Consider the following 14,243-nt stretch of genomic DNA (forward strand, 5'->3'; position numbering starts at 1 on the left):
GNAAANANNTTTTNTNAAAAAAAAAAAAAAAAAAAAAGATGTGCATGTGGTTGCTCCCTTGCATCCCAGTGCTGGAGAGGTAAGGGCAGGTGGACTTCTGGGGTGGGTGTGCCTGCTAACCAGTCTGGTCTATTTGGTGAGGTCAAGGCTAGGGAGAAAGCCTGTCTCAAAATCAGTGCCTGAGGATAGACACCTGCAGCTAGCCTCTGGTCTCTCTCTCTCTGTGTGAATACACATGCATGCACATATACACCCAAAAAATTTAAGGAAAAATAATTTAAAATGTTAACCAACATGTATTACCACTATGTATCTGTAGGTTACAATGTGTTGGTTCAAAACATGTGTGTAATGTCTCATCACCAAATGAGGGTAGTCAGCATTTGCATCTCCTCAGACAGCCATCACTTCAATCTGCTGGAGACTGCTGGCTCTCCTGGTTACTGTAATAGCTGCTCTACTTACCTAGTTTCTGTCCCTAAAATTTATTCTCAACATTCTATACAATAAAATAATATAACCTTTCCTCAATGGTGAGTGCATGTGTACATGTTTCTGTGCATATACATACAGGTACATATACGTGCATACATGTGTAAAGGCCAGAGATTGACTTCAACTATACTCTTCTATTGTTTTCCATTTTACTTCTTTAGAGACAGGGTCTCTCAATGAACCCAGAGCTCACAAACTGGCTAGACAGACTGGTCAGCAAGTTCCAGGGTCCGCTTACTTGTCTCGGGTCCCCAGCACTAGACTGACAGATGTGCACCATTGTGCCTGGCTTTTACATGGTGTTGGGGATCTGAACTTAGATCCTCATTCTTGCATAGCAAGAAACAAAGCAATTTATCAACTGAGCCAATCTTCCTAGCTCTAAAATATAGTTATAGGTTCTTATATTTTACTACACTAACATAAATTATTTTGTATGTATGTATGTATGTATAATGTATATGTGTGCGTGTGGAAAACAGAGGACAGTACATGGATGTTGGTTCCCTCTACAGCACCACTGGCTGTAGGCCTTCTTATCAGCTGAGCAGATTAGGTTAACAGTACTACAGACTGTTCTGTTCTTTAAGTCTCAGAAATATAAAAGTACACAGTATAATAATGTTACCTTATTTTTGAGACTGTTAAACTATATATCTGAATATACTGTATGATCTCATCCAAAAGGCGATCAGTCATGCAGTCAAAATCAGCAAAGGTATCATTCTAAACAAAAGGAGAACATATTATATACTAAAATATATACCGTAACATGAAATACAATCACACAGTTTTTAAAATTTAGGTGTTATCAATATAGTTGAGTTCATTTTAAGGCACGTTCGTGACTGTAGAGTTCATTATATTGAAGTGAAGAAGAAAGTCTCTAGGGAAAGGAGCCTCAGTGTCTGTAATAGCTTCGTTTAGCTATGTCTTAAGCTAGTAAGATGAAACACAGGGCCTCAAATAATGACTTAATAAAAGTTTTATACAGAAATGTGAACTCTAAAATGTTTTAGGCACAAAGAGAACTCTCAAGTCAGAATGTATATCCTTTGTATATGAACTGATGGTAATTTCACAAAAGTCAGAAGTGTTTGTAAGACCACAGGCACTGTGTAGCAAGCAAAATGTAGGAACTGGCACAAGAATGTTTGCTGCCACTGAAAATACCATCTTACTGTACCTGGTTTCTCTCAGACATAAGAAAATCAACTCTTCCCCCAGGCAGTCCAAGTTCAATGTATGTTTTTACTAGTCGGAGATCTGCACTGTTTCCTAGAAAACGAAAAGCAATGTATAAAGACGAGGAGGAGGAAGAAAAGGTGACATGCATACAATCACGCACTGTCACGGTTTTGGGAATCAGGAAGTTCTTGTCTTAATCCATTTGCTGACAGACAATGTGTTGTGTAAGTCTCCAGCCAATATCCTTTCACGGCTGAGTTCTTAAGAAGCTGTGGTTCACGTGTCTACCAAACAGCACAGCCCTTTACAGAGTACCAGCAGTCAGTGACTGACTTCTCTCCATCACTGCCCCAGGTAATGTAATAAATCTTCAATGTAATTTATATTTGGGTTTAGTCTGTTGACCTTCCTTCGGTGGTTACAGTTTAATAATCATTACCTAAAAAACATCAGTAGGTATATTTAAAAAGAGAAATAAAATATACAGATATAAAATATAGAATGCCTTTAAAATTAGTAGATTTTTCTGATTCCTTTGGTTTGCTAGGAATGTATACATGCTATTATCAGGTGTTCAATTTTATTTTACCCTTCTAATATTTACTGTTTGGTATTTCATTATCAATTATTGAGATGTTATTCTTTTTTATTCCCAATTTTAAAATAGATACCTCTAATTTTCACTACTAAATGTAAGATTTCCATGGCTTAGAAACATATTCAATTAATCACAACTATGGGCTGGAGAGTAGTTCTCCTTACTACCTAATGTTTGGTTCACAGTTCATAGTCACTGGGAATGGTTCTTGTATCTCATCAATTATTCATATTAATTTACTTATGTTCTATACTGTAAAGAAATTTCTTTATATCTATATAAAGAAATTTATATATATTTTAATTTCTTTATATATTATTTTCTTTATATTTCTTTATATTTATTTAGTGTATTCTGGACACAGAAAATTTATTATAATAATTTAATATTAATACTACAAGCTAGAGTTTTATTTACCATATCAAATAGTCTGTTTAGGGAGCATGTTGGTGTTACCAGATTCGGTACCATAGTTGGAATAACCAAAGAATGGGCTGCAGTCCATCTTTTTTCTATTATTCTGAACCAATTTATGTGACATAAAGACAGTCTGTGTTGTGAAATTTTCAATAAAGGAAATCTGCCAGATAATTCTGTCAAGAAATCTTGTTTTGCAGATAATTCTTTGACATGACATTATTTGAAGACAGGGTTAAAAGACTGGTATTGAAGATGTTTTATTTCTTGAAGAGTCTTTTAAAAAAGATCTTTATTTAATATTTTTGTATCCCACAAAATAGTTTGTTGTAGAATTAAAGTAACATGCCATATTAATCTAGAAATAGTTGTTTTTCTTTCTATTAGCTTCGAAAATTAGAAAGGAAAACTGCTGTTGTGAAGCTCAGCATGATTTTAGTGATGCCTAAAATTAGTAAGGATACTAATTTTCTCCCAATCCCTAAGGTGTAAGAAGCAAGGTAAAAGAGAATAGGAAACTATTAAGGTACAGTCCTAAGGTTATGGTTGATAAAATCAGCAAGAATACCGAAAAAATTAAAATTAAAACATTTACATGAGTGTCAGATCATCATTCATATACATATATATGTACTATATATATACATATATATACACATATATATATATATGTTATCAGTGGCAAATTTACTTAAAAAGGAACAAAAATCAAAATCTAACACTACATTTAGTAAAGTAAAGCATATTTGTTTCAAAATGTAATATTCAATTAATTTTAGCAATTCACCATATTTCAAGTTCAAAGATTACAGACAACTGATGGTTCTATTAGGAAAAGCTACAGAGCTGCCATGGCAGGTGTCAATGGCTGCCACATACCATCCAGACCATGGACACAGACAATGAGATGCACGCCGTCCTCAGAACCATCCTCTTCGTCCATGCTGAAGTACGGTGCTGAGGATGCCAGCAGAGGAACGTCACTGTACATGAAACCAGGCAGTCTGAGTTGCTTCAGTTCTTCTTTTGCCTGAAGGAAACTGAAGTGAAGTGTTATAGAAAATAGTCTTTACTAGAGATCAGTCACTCTTTGTTTTTAGAAACAAAAAGAGCACATAATGAATTTAGAGAAGTGCAGGAAAAGAGGATCAGCAATATTTGTAAAAAAAAAAAAATCAAGAAACTATGTGGGGTCACCTAAATGATTTTATCAAAGGGTTACTGTTTTGGTTCTTTGAGTACATATTCTAATTAAACACGATGAACACTTTAAGCCTGAAGTAACTTTAAAGTAAGAAAATGTTAGAATGTTAATTTCTCCAAATTTAATATTATATGCATAGAATAACTGAAAGTACTGGAAAATGGCAACTGGTATTTATCATGTAATCAAACTCTTTCTTCTTTATTCTCTTACAACTTGAAAAACAAAACAAGAAAGAAAGAAGCGATCATATAAAGCGCAGCTGTGAGCATGGTATTAAAGCAAGTGGGTTATTTGAATTTTTCTCTAATACTCCAATAAGGAGCAGCACCAAGAGAGGTACAGGACTCTAACAGGCAGCATATAGTATTTGGCATGATAATAAATCTAATTTGAAGACTGTGGCCACCACAAGTGCTATTTAACATGACAGCCATTTGGCTAAAATTACGTGGAAAGGGAGGAGTAGTCGGATCATGGCCTCTTGAGTATACACTGGGCCAAGACAGAGACGTTGTCTTTTGATGCCTCAGAGAAACTGAGAAGATCCCAAAGGTACCATCAGTTTTTTGTTTGTTCCTGAGACAGGGTCTGTCTATATTGCCATAGTTGTCCCTGGGAGGGCAGGCTGGCCTTGAACTCATAAAGATGTGCCTGACTCACTCCTGAGTATGGGATTAAAGACATATGCTATCATGACAAACTAATATATAAGTTTTCAAATCAATGACAGTTAATACATTATTGCTTTAGGTTTTATATATAATCCATAGTAATCTGTTCCTTTAAAAATCTACTGTACACATGCCCGACTCCTCACCTCACAGATGATGGTTAGGTCTAGGTTGAAATAGAAGATCTTGGGAACCTGTGCACACAGATGGATCTGCTACTGGAAACAACTGACTTAAGGTGACTGACTGAGGCCCACAGGTTTAAGAAGGTCCTACAGATGTGCCATTCATTTCTTTACTATCACCCGTCGGTCCCACGTGTATTCATTACAGACCAGCTCTTCCTTGAAGTTATGAGGGAAACTGATGTCCTGACAAAAGCAGGTTTAATCTTAGCTGCTGTACAATTCTAACGTGAAGCTGCTGAAAAACAGATCCAACCTATATGACAGGACCATTTGGAAGCAGACTTCCAAAGGTATACTGTGCCCATTTCACCATTTTTAACAATCAAGGAAACATGTTGATGGTCCAGATATATGCTTAGCACACAGTATTGAGTTCCATTACTTACGCGTGTATTTGAGGTTTTGGTGAATTCTCATACCAGGAGGTTGAAGAACTGAAGTTATAAGAAATGCTGCTTGGTTGCTTTGTAATGGCATCAACTTTACTTCTAGAAGAATATTTAACACAAGGAGAGTCTCGAGGAGCAGATGGGAAGGACAAACAACCAGACGTACAAACAGCAGGAACAGTCACACCAGCCCTCAGATAGTTGCTGCTTAGTTTTTCAGACTGTTCATGTCTTTCTTCTCCTAACTCGTTTCCACTTATATAGTGAACACTTACTGTTCCATCCGTAGCTGAAAAATCTGTTTCTTCATGATACCCATTTTGAACCATTTCTTGATCTTCCTCCTCTTCCTCTTTGCCCTGTTCCTGCTGAAGATCACTAATCCCTTTGTCACAGGTTTCCTGAGAGCTAACTGGACTGTGGCAGGTAATAGCACAAGCATCAGAAACATCTGCATTGCTCTGAGATCCAAAATAATTCTCCACAAGCCCTTGTTTTACCACATCAGTACTACTGGAAAGAGGTTCACCTGTACTCAGAGGGTCACTTTCAACAACAGGGGCTTCTGAACACATTTGTTTGTGATTTAATGGCTCACCACTCTTTCCTTCCACAGTTCTATGGGCACTGAGCTCTGCATCAGTGCAAACAGACCCTGAGACCACACAAGGAGAACCTAAGCAAATCAGTTTTGAAGTTAGTGTTGGCACTGATTCCTCGGAGTTGTTAACAGATGTACCCTGACTCTGGGAGCCTGGAAAGGGAGGATCCAAATGAGGCTTGGAGCCCCAGCTACTTCTCACACCACTGGAAGCGTCTTCACCCAAGAAAACGAGTTGTAAAGGGTCCTCAGTACTTAAACCTAAGGCAGGCATTGCTAACGTATCATTGTCCAAATGTCCTGAAAAAACAACACATTGTTGTTGCAAAATAATACTTGACTTTTTAGTATCGTCACATTTCGGCAGATCCATTGTTCCTAGACTGAATACGGTTTTACTGTCACTTAGATGACAGTCAGGCACAGCAGATCTCTTACAGGTATCATCGGGCGACAGTTCATCATCAGAAGGCAGGGAGTTTATTGACGTCAAAGATGACTGTATTTCACTTAAAGCACTTGTGCTCTCAGTGCAATGACTTCCTAATGAAAATTTTACATTGTGATCAGGCTTCATCAAAAGCTGAGGAAATAATCTTTCATTGTTGCAAGGACCTGGCCCTTGGAGAGTTTCAAAGGCTACCTCTGGATTTGGATGTGTTGCAAAAGAACTTGGTTCACTTTCAACACCTGAATCTGAAAATCTAGAGGAGGCATACGTGGCATTAGTATCTGGTAATTTAATTGTGTCACTACTTACTACAACATGATATTCTTTTGTAGAAGGAACAGGTAGATTACTTCTGAATTTAGTTAATGATTCTTCAGTAGAATGACATTTTGTCTCCCGTAAAGCATCCTTTTCAAGTGGCGTATCTATAGACTTGGGTTTATCATTAGAGTCTAAGGCCTCAAAATCCGGCAGTAAATTATCCACAAATAGTTCAGCTTCTTGAAGCTCCGTCCAAGGTCCTACTTTAACAGTTATTTTCTCTCCACTGAAAGACTCTTTACTGCTGGACTTGACTTCAAGTGTTCTAACTCCCGAAGACGGGGTTGTCTGACAGTCATGGCAATCATTTGATGAACTTGTAGATGCCAGATTGTGTTCCGTATCTGGGATATCACTATCCTCTTGGGAAATAGCAAGTTTACCTGAAATGGACAAATTTGCACAAAGATTTAGGCTGCCAGAGTTCAAGAGATCGAACTGGTCTGGTTGCATATTTTCAGTATCTGGAGACTTGTGTTCAGTTCTGTCTGTATTAGCTGACAAAGAGCTAGCTTCCTTTTGACTTGGCTGTCTGATGTAGGTCTTTGGGTCAAAATTACCCCCACACATTGTGGGATCCAGACCTTCCTTCTGACTATGTGAACGATTGCCTTCCAAGCATTTAGTGAAATCACTCGATGCTGTAGTTTTCAAACATTTGTAGCTTACTAAAACCACAGAATCTTTAGAGTTCTGTTTTATTAACTTTTTTGTGTTTTCTGGTTTCATTGTTTTCATGAGTTTAGTGACCTTAACCTTGGATTTATTTGATTCTTCATTCTTTCCTTTTAGAGATTTTGTTAGCTGCTTTTCACCTTCTGTATGGCAATTACTGGAGGCAACAGCAGGTCTGACCTTCAACTCTGGGCTAGAAAGTCCGGCTACAGAGCTTTCCTCAGTCTCATGTTTATCCAGTTTACTGGCCTCTGATATCTGAAGACTCTGAATTCCCATCCAGGGCGCATCTAAGTCTTTTATTCAAAGAAAAAAGATTCAAGTTTAAAAGTGTGAGAACTCAAAGGATCAAAACTACTTTTTCTAACTATAACTTTCTACTTTCCTCAAAAGTAAATGAAACTAGAGGGGAAAATGATTTACTATTAGGGGATGGTTTTATGTATACTTGGAAGAATATACTAAAATTGACATACAGAGCTTATGTATTTTAGTTAGATTATACTTACCTTCAATAACTGAATCTAAATACCTATCTTCAAAGATTATAGGTAATGAATTGAGATCTCCATCTAATTCACTACATTCAATAGGTAGGGGTGGAAGAGAACTGCAGAAGGAAGTATTTTTGATAGCGGTGCACATCTGTAGATGACTCTGAGCACTGAAAAATATTCTTAAGTCAGATGGTAGTGAAAAAATAATTACACCCACTCCACTTTAAACTCTATCCTGTTCTCTTCCCCCACCAGTTCTAGTCCCTTTCAAGATACTACTATATCCTTGGGAACATTTTCTTGGTGAGAGATAAAAACAGGTAAAATGAAAATTAGGGTTTACTGATACTAAATTATTGACATAAAATTATAGTTTGTTGACAAACTTATTCTTAATCTATTGTATCATTTCCTATATTATTTCCAGGTGAATGTCAGTGCATGCTGGCTGAAGCATCAAATTTGCTGTCAACAGCCCACAGAAGTAGTACCAGAAGTTCAATGCTTACTAATTATATAAAGAAAACTCAGGGAAAATGTGTGTTCCGGATGGCTGTTTTATTAATACATATTGATAAGTACAGTGAACAGCCATTTAAAACAAGATATATAAATTTCTAATACAAAACAGTGATCAGAAAAATGTTTTGGGCGTTGGAAGATGGATGACTCAGTGATTAAAAGCACTCAGTGATCTAGCAAAAGGCTTGGTTTGAATCCCAGCACCCACATGGTGGCTTACAGCCATCTGTAACTATAGTTCCAGGAGATCTGAATCCCTTCTCTGCTCACCAATAGCACTAGGCACACACATGGTGAAATACACACATTCAGAAAAAAACCATCAGACACATAAAAAAAAATACAAAAATGTTTTATAAAAAATTCTAATAAAATATTTTTTAAAAAGTCAAAAGTGTATAATAAAAACTCCATTTAATTATTGCCCAGTCTGAACAATTAACACTTGCCCTAGTTTTATAATTCACTACTGACTACTTTAATGTCCAGTTATTGTTTATGGGTATTTTTAGGAGGATACACACACACACACACACACACACACACACACACACACACACACACACACACACAAATATATCCTATGATTAACAAATGAATACACAACACAGAATATTTCCATCTTACAGTGTCCTCCCGTTTCCATAATTTCCCAGCCACGTCAACCCCAAGAGGACCACTGTTTGGACTTTCTTCACTTTAAAGTTTTGCTGGTTCAAAACTTCATATATATAAAATCATACAGAATTCACTACTTAGGATCTGCTTTACTCTTTTTCAAGTGAAATTATTTCCAACAACTCTTTGAAGACAAGGAAAATGAGCCCTAACCATAGTCAGTAGAAAAGATGGAAGGCATTTCTTTTGGATTTTTGTTTTGTTTTTTAAGACATAGTTTCTCTATGTATCCCTGGCTGCCCTGGAACTCCTATGCAGACTAGGGTGACCTTGAACACAGAGATCCATCTCCCTCTACCTCCTCACTGCTGGGATTACAAGGTGTGCCACCACTGTCCAGCTATTTTCAGTGTATCACCTATGTCACTGAAGGCAGTGCCCTTCACATTCAGACTGTGAAGACTACACAAAAGTGATGAATGTGAGCTACTCTGACCTGGGGAAGGAAAAGCAGAAGCCAGCAGCATGGGAAGAGCAGAGGCCTCTGGGACTATCAAGGGTGTGGCAAAGCTTACATCAAGGGACACAATGCTAATCCATTATGCTTTTATTTGATCAGAAAGGGACTTTCAAGAGGCAATTCCTAGGATTAAACCTAATGTGATTGGATTTCTACATCTGAAATGCCTTCATTTTCTTCTGCTTTAAACACTACGAAGTCTGTTATTAATTATGTCTAAGATATCATCTGTAAAAGGATATAAAATAGAATTAACTGCATTTTGAATTTGTATTACTTACTGGAGTTCTTGGTATGCAATGGCAGCTTCTCTTGGATGTTCAAAACAAAAGAACGCCTCTGAAAATCTGCGAACCTACAGAATTTAAAAAAGGAGCATTGATCACCTGGCGGCTCACGTCAGTCCAGCACAGAATCCAGGGGAGATACTAACTCCACCAGGCACCCAAAGCCAGGCCTGTGAGGCCTCAACTTCTTCCTTCAGTGCTGCTAAATCACTGCGCTTCTAGGTTGTGTGGACTAAAGAAACAGAAGAACGGAGTGAGAGAAGTTAACATTTTGTCTCTCACCTCTCCTCCTCGGTACTTGTTCTGCTTGCTTCCTGACACATGGCGGACGGAGGACAATGTCCGCTCCAACAGACATTGACATTCATGACCATGAACTGACTGACCTATTAGCACTGGGACTTTGGGCATTTGACCTCTGAGCTTCAGGTGATGCCCTTCCTTCCTTCCTTCCTTCCTTCCTTCCTTCCTCCCTCCCTCCCTCCCTCCCTCTTTCTCTCTCTCTCTCTCTCTTTATTTATTTATTTATTTATTTATTTTTTGCTTTTTTCGAGACAGGGTTTCTCTGTATAGCCCTGGCTATCCTGGAACTCACTTTGTAGACCAGGCTGGCCTCGAACTTAGAAATTCGCCTGCCTCTGCCTCCCAATTGCTGGGATTAAAGGTGTGCACCACCACCGCCTGGCAAAATATAGACCCTATAGAATCTTTTTTTATTTTTTTGGTTTTTTAAGATAGGGTTTCTCTGTGCAGTCCTGGAACTTACTCTGTAGACCAGGCTAGCCTTGAACTCAGAAATCTGCCTGCCTCTGCCTCCCAAGTGCTGGGAGTACAGGCATGTGCCACCACTGCCCGGATGCACTTTCAAATAACAATCAATACCTTTTGTGCACATGGCATGGTGAAGAACAAAGACTATGTGCCCAGGAGTTTCAAAGTGAACAGTCTATAAGCACTTGCTTTTGTCTAGCACTCACCTCATTCTGCCTTAACACAACTATGCACACATCACATACTTCTCTAGTAGTAATATGGTGTTCTTTACAACAGGAACTATGTTTTGTATTTTGCTTTTTAAGATTGGGTCTAACTGTTTAAGTCTGTTTAGCTTGGATCTTGCAATGTAGACCAAGCTGGCCTTGAACTCACTGAAATCTACTTGCCTGTGCTTCCCCAATGCTAGGGTTAAAGGTGTGCGCCATGATGGCTTCTGTGCCCACTAATAATACATTTTGGCATGCTATAGAAGAATGCACTTGGTAAATAGATACTGAATTTGCTATTTCCTCCACTGTGTTTGTATTTTGACATTTATTTTTAATTATAAAAAGGGAGGGTTTTTGTTTGTTTATTTTTTGGTACTAGAGTACTAATAAGCTAATTAAGAGGGGAAGATATCTTGCTGGGTACACAGAGGGAAGAGAAATATTCACATGTTCAAATCATATTATGCTAAGGACTTTTTTGGGGTGTGTGTGTGTGTGTATATATTTATTTGGTGACTATAAAGTATAAATGTCTATTTTTATTACATTAAGTGCACGTTATATTTCTTGAATAATATCCACCCTTTTCCTAAGTCCCGTCTCTCTCCTTTGGCAGTTCCCCAGAGGACTCCCTTTTCATTTCATGCAACCTTCCTTTCCTTTAGCTTCCACTGGACTTCTAGAGTCAGCAAGCTGCTTCCTTTCTCTCCTTAGCAGCCGATTCCTACAGTAAGCCTGTGCTGAGACTGGTGTAAACCTTAACGTGGTACTGGGGAGGTATCTTTGTTTAGTACTTGAGGAATCTACTTCAAGAAGAGCCAAGGAAGTGCTAAGCCTGGCCTTTCAAGTACACATTTGGGAAACTCCAAAACTGAGCTCTAAAGGGCTTAGCTTTTTGTCTTTTCACACCAAGGCTTTGTTGCAGAAATACTTCCTTGCCTTATGTACTCAAATGAAGTTCTTTTCCTAGATGCTTTGAGTGATATTAGCACACTAAAAGATAACATGCAATGAATGGGTCTATTGTGTCAAGGTAACTGTTGTATGACTGCCACCTGATGGCAACACATAATATTAAAATTTGTTAGGTTGCAAATTTAAATTTAAGGGATACAACACCTCCCCATATCATTGCTTTGTTACAGCTGCTTATAAAAGTGAGTTTGGTTGTATACTCTAATTTAAAAATAATTTGCTTGGCAATATCACAACTATTCAAACTTGAACAAATAGAAAAAAACTGAACTTTTGCTTTAAAGAGCTAAATATTCTTTTCTGGGTTCACTCTACTATTTTGTTCAAATTGTTAAGAGTATTTGTTATACTAATCCTATATGCTGAACACTGAATGTGCAGTGTCTCCATGTCATAGATTATAATCTTTACATTAACCTGAAAAGTGAAGGCACTTGGCAAATGTTTGATTACATGTCCTTTGCTCTTTGTGTTACCGTAATGCTTTATTACACAAACTATTTCACATTTAATATTAGATACAATTCTAATGTACTTAAATGAATTGATTTCTCTATCCACATCTCTTCCAAAAGAGAAAATTAAAAAAGTAAAACTGTATTTTTGTACACGTGATAGGCCATTTTATTTTACCTATCTTTATTAAAACTTTCTAAGCCTTTCTGCTCTTCCTGGAACTGGAATCTGAACCCAGCACACATGTGAGGCAGTGCCTACCCAAAGAGCTCCATCCCTTGCTCAGCATTTTCTGGTTCTAAGAAGTGATATCTGAGTTATGGCATTACACATTTAAAATACAATTTGATGAATTCACATGAGAGCATCACTGTACTAAGGACATGAACTTACCCGTCAAAGAGAACATGATGATTTGCAGCGACAACAGCACATAACTAGTCAGACGACACTGTGAGAAGCAAAGCTTGCTTGCTTTCTCTTTCTCTCTCTGAGAAAGAGACAGGGTCTTACTCTGTAACCTTGTACTTGCTTTGTACTTCATGTTGATCACAAGCTCATGGCAAGCCTGACTCTGTTATCCAGGCGCACGGATAACAAACATGAACTACTATTACTATGCCCAGCTATAATAACCTGATATAGAAATATCCACCTCAGGCATGGTAGCACATGCCTTTACACCTCAGGCATGGTAGCACATGCCTTTACTTCCAGTACTTGAGAGGCAGAAGTGGACCTCTGTGAGTACAAGGCCAACATGATCTACATGCTGAGTTCCGGGACAGCTAGAGCAGCATAGTAAGATTCTGTCTCAAAAAAAGAAAAAGAAAAAAGAAGACACAAAAACCTGACTAACCCAACTAGCTAGCTAAGTACTTTAAAAAATAATCCCCTTCCAAAGATCCTTGTAAGTAAAGGATAAAAAAAGAAATACTAATAAAAAATACAACTTGGGACCTTTTAACATAGGAAATAATATTCCAATAATTTTGGTAGAATAGGATGCTCATATGTTTAGGTTGAGTTTATCTAAACTTTGTAATAATTCCATCATTAGGAAAGGGCTAAATTACAGGTAATTAACTCACCATTGCAGAGGATATTGTCCAAAATGGCAGGCAGGCATAACATTCTTGATGCTGTGCCTTGGTTCAGAACCAGAAGATACACTTTGAAGCTGTGACCCCCCCCCCCCCCTTTGACAACTAGGCCAGTCTCAAATGTTGCAGAAGCTTCTAAAAGGGTGCCACCAGGAGCTCCTACATACAAGAGTCTGTGATTGGTATTTCCCACTTAAACTATCCTAGCGGTTCATCTACTCAGTGGAATTTGGCCATAAGATAAAGTACTAACAGATGCACGAACAGGACGGACTCAGAACAGTGCCCTGAAGGAACCCAAGGACAATGCCAGGGCTGTGTCCACTGCTATGAACCATGCAGAAACTGCAAGTGAGACCAGTGACCACAGAAGAGGGAGGGAAGGGAAGAACGGTAGGTTCACATCTGGGTAAGAGTCCTGGATTAAGGTAAAGGTGACAGCTGCATAACACTGTAAATACAATAAATGCTACAGAGTTATATATAATCTTTAACTTGGTATATATGTTTTTCTGATTGCAAAAAAAAAAAAAAAAAAAAAAGGAAGAAAACAAGTCTTGGGAAACAGCTACTACGTGTTACCTATTGCACCGGCTCTAGGAGACTTATCAATATATATTTTGATATCCTAGCCATTAGGCTATCATAGGTGGGATGTTTACTATTTTAGGTCATCAATTCCAGTAAGTAAGTGCAAATGAAACATGTTAATATCAGTTCCTATTCAAACAAAATGAAAATTCAAATCCATATCATTTATTGCCATGGTGATCACAGAAAATATAATTGAGATTATATGTCACCTTATGTGTAAAACGCAGATGGCACATCACACAAGAATCGGAATGAAAGGTATGCTACGGCGCACTGGACTACTGCTTATTCTATGTGAACATATTTCATGTGAGCACACTTGCTCTCATAGCCTCCCTTCTCCCTCCTTAGTCCTCTAGACAGCTTTACCTCTTCTTTCCTGTCATGTATACACTAATGGTTTTATGCCTTCATATAAAACCTACGAATCACAAATGATAAAAACAAACTAACAACAAACAACATACAATACTCTTCCACCAGA

The 14,243-nt window shown here is 37.8% G+C and overlaps 1 protein-coding gene across 6 annotated transcripts in view; it reads right to left on the reverse strand.

Annotated features, from left to right (window-relative positions):
- Positions 1-14,243, reverse strand: part of Fam135a (family with sequence similarity 135 member A) — a 78,779-nt gene that overhangs the window by 11,472 nt on the left and 53,064 nt on the right. For 3 of the 6 annotated variants that reach the window (XM_029538385.1, XM_021197626.2, XM_021197625.2), the window contains 6 exons: positions 9,640-9,713; positions 7,711-7,865; positions 5,151-7,497; positions 3,578-3,738; positions 1,682-1,773; positions 1,124-1,221 (listed from right to left, as the gene is read on the reverse strand). In XM_029538385.1, coding sequence (XP_029394245.1) covers positions 1,124-1,221; positions 1,682-1,773; positions 3,578-3,738; positions 5,151-7,497; positions 7,711-7,865; positions 9,640-9,713 — 2,927 coding nt within the window. Of the gene's footprint in view, positions 1-1,123; positions 1,222-1,681; positions 1,774-3,577; positions 3,739-5,150; positions 7,498-7,710; positions 7,866-9,639; positions 9,714-14,243 lie in introns of those variants that run through there. The other 3 variants (XM_029538388.1, XM_029538387.1, XM_029538389.1) reach the window with 2 other exon arrangements.

This window comes from Mus pahari, chromosome 5 (assembly GCF_900095145.1).
Source record: "Mus pahari chromosome 5, PAHARI_EIJ_v1.1, whole genome shotgun sequence".
Taxonomy (NCBI): domain Eukaryota; kingdom Metazoa; phylum Chordata; class Mammalia; order Rodentia; family Muridae; genus Mus; species Mus pahari.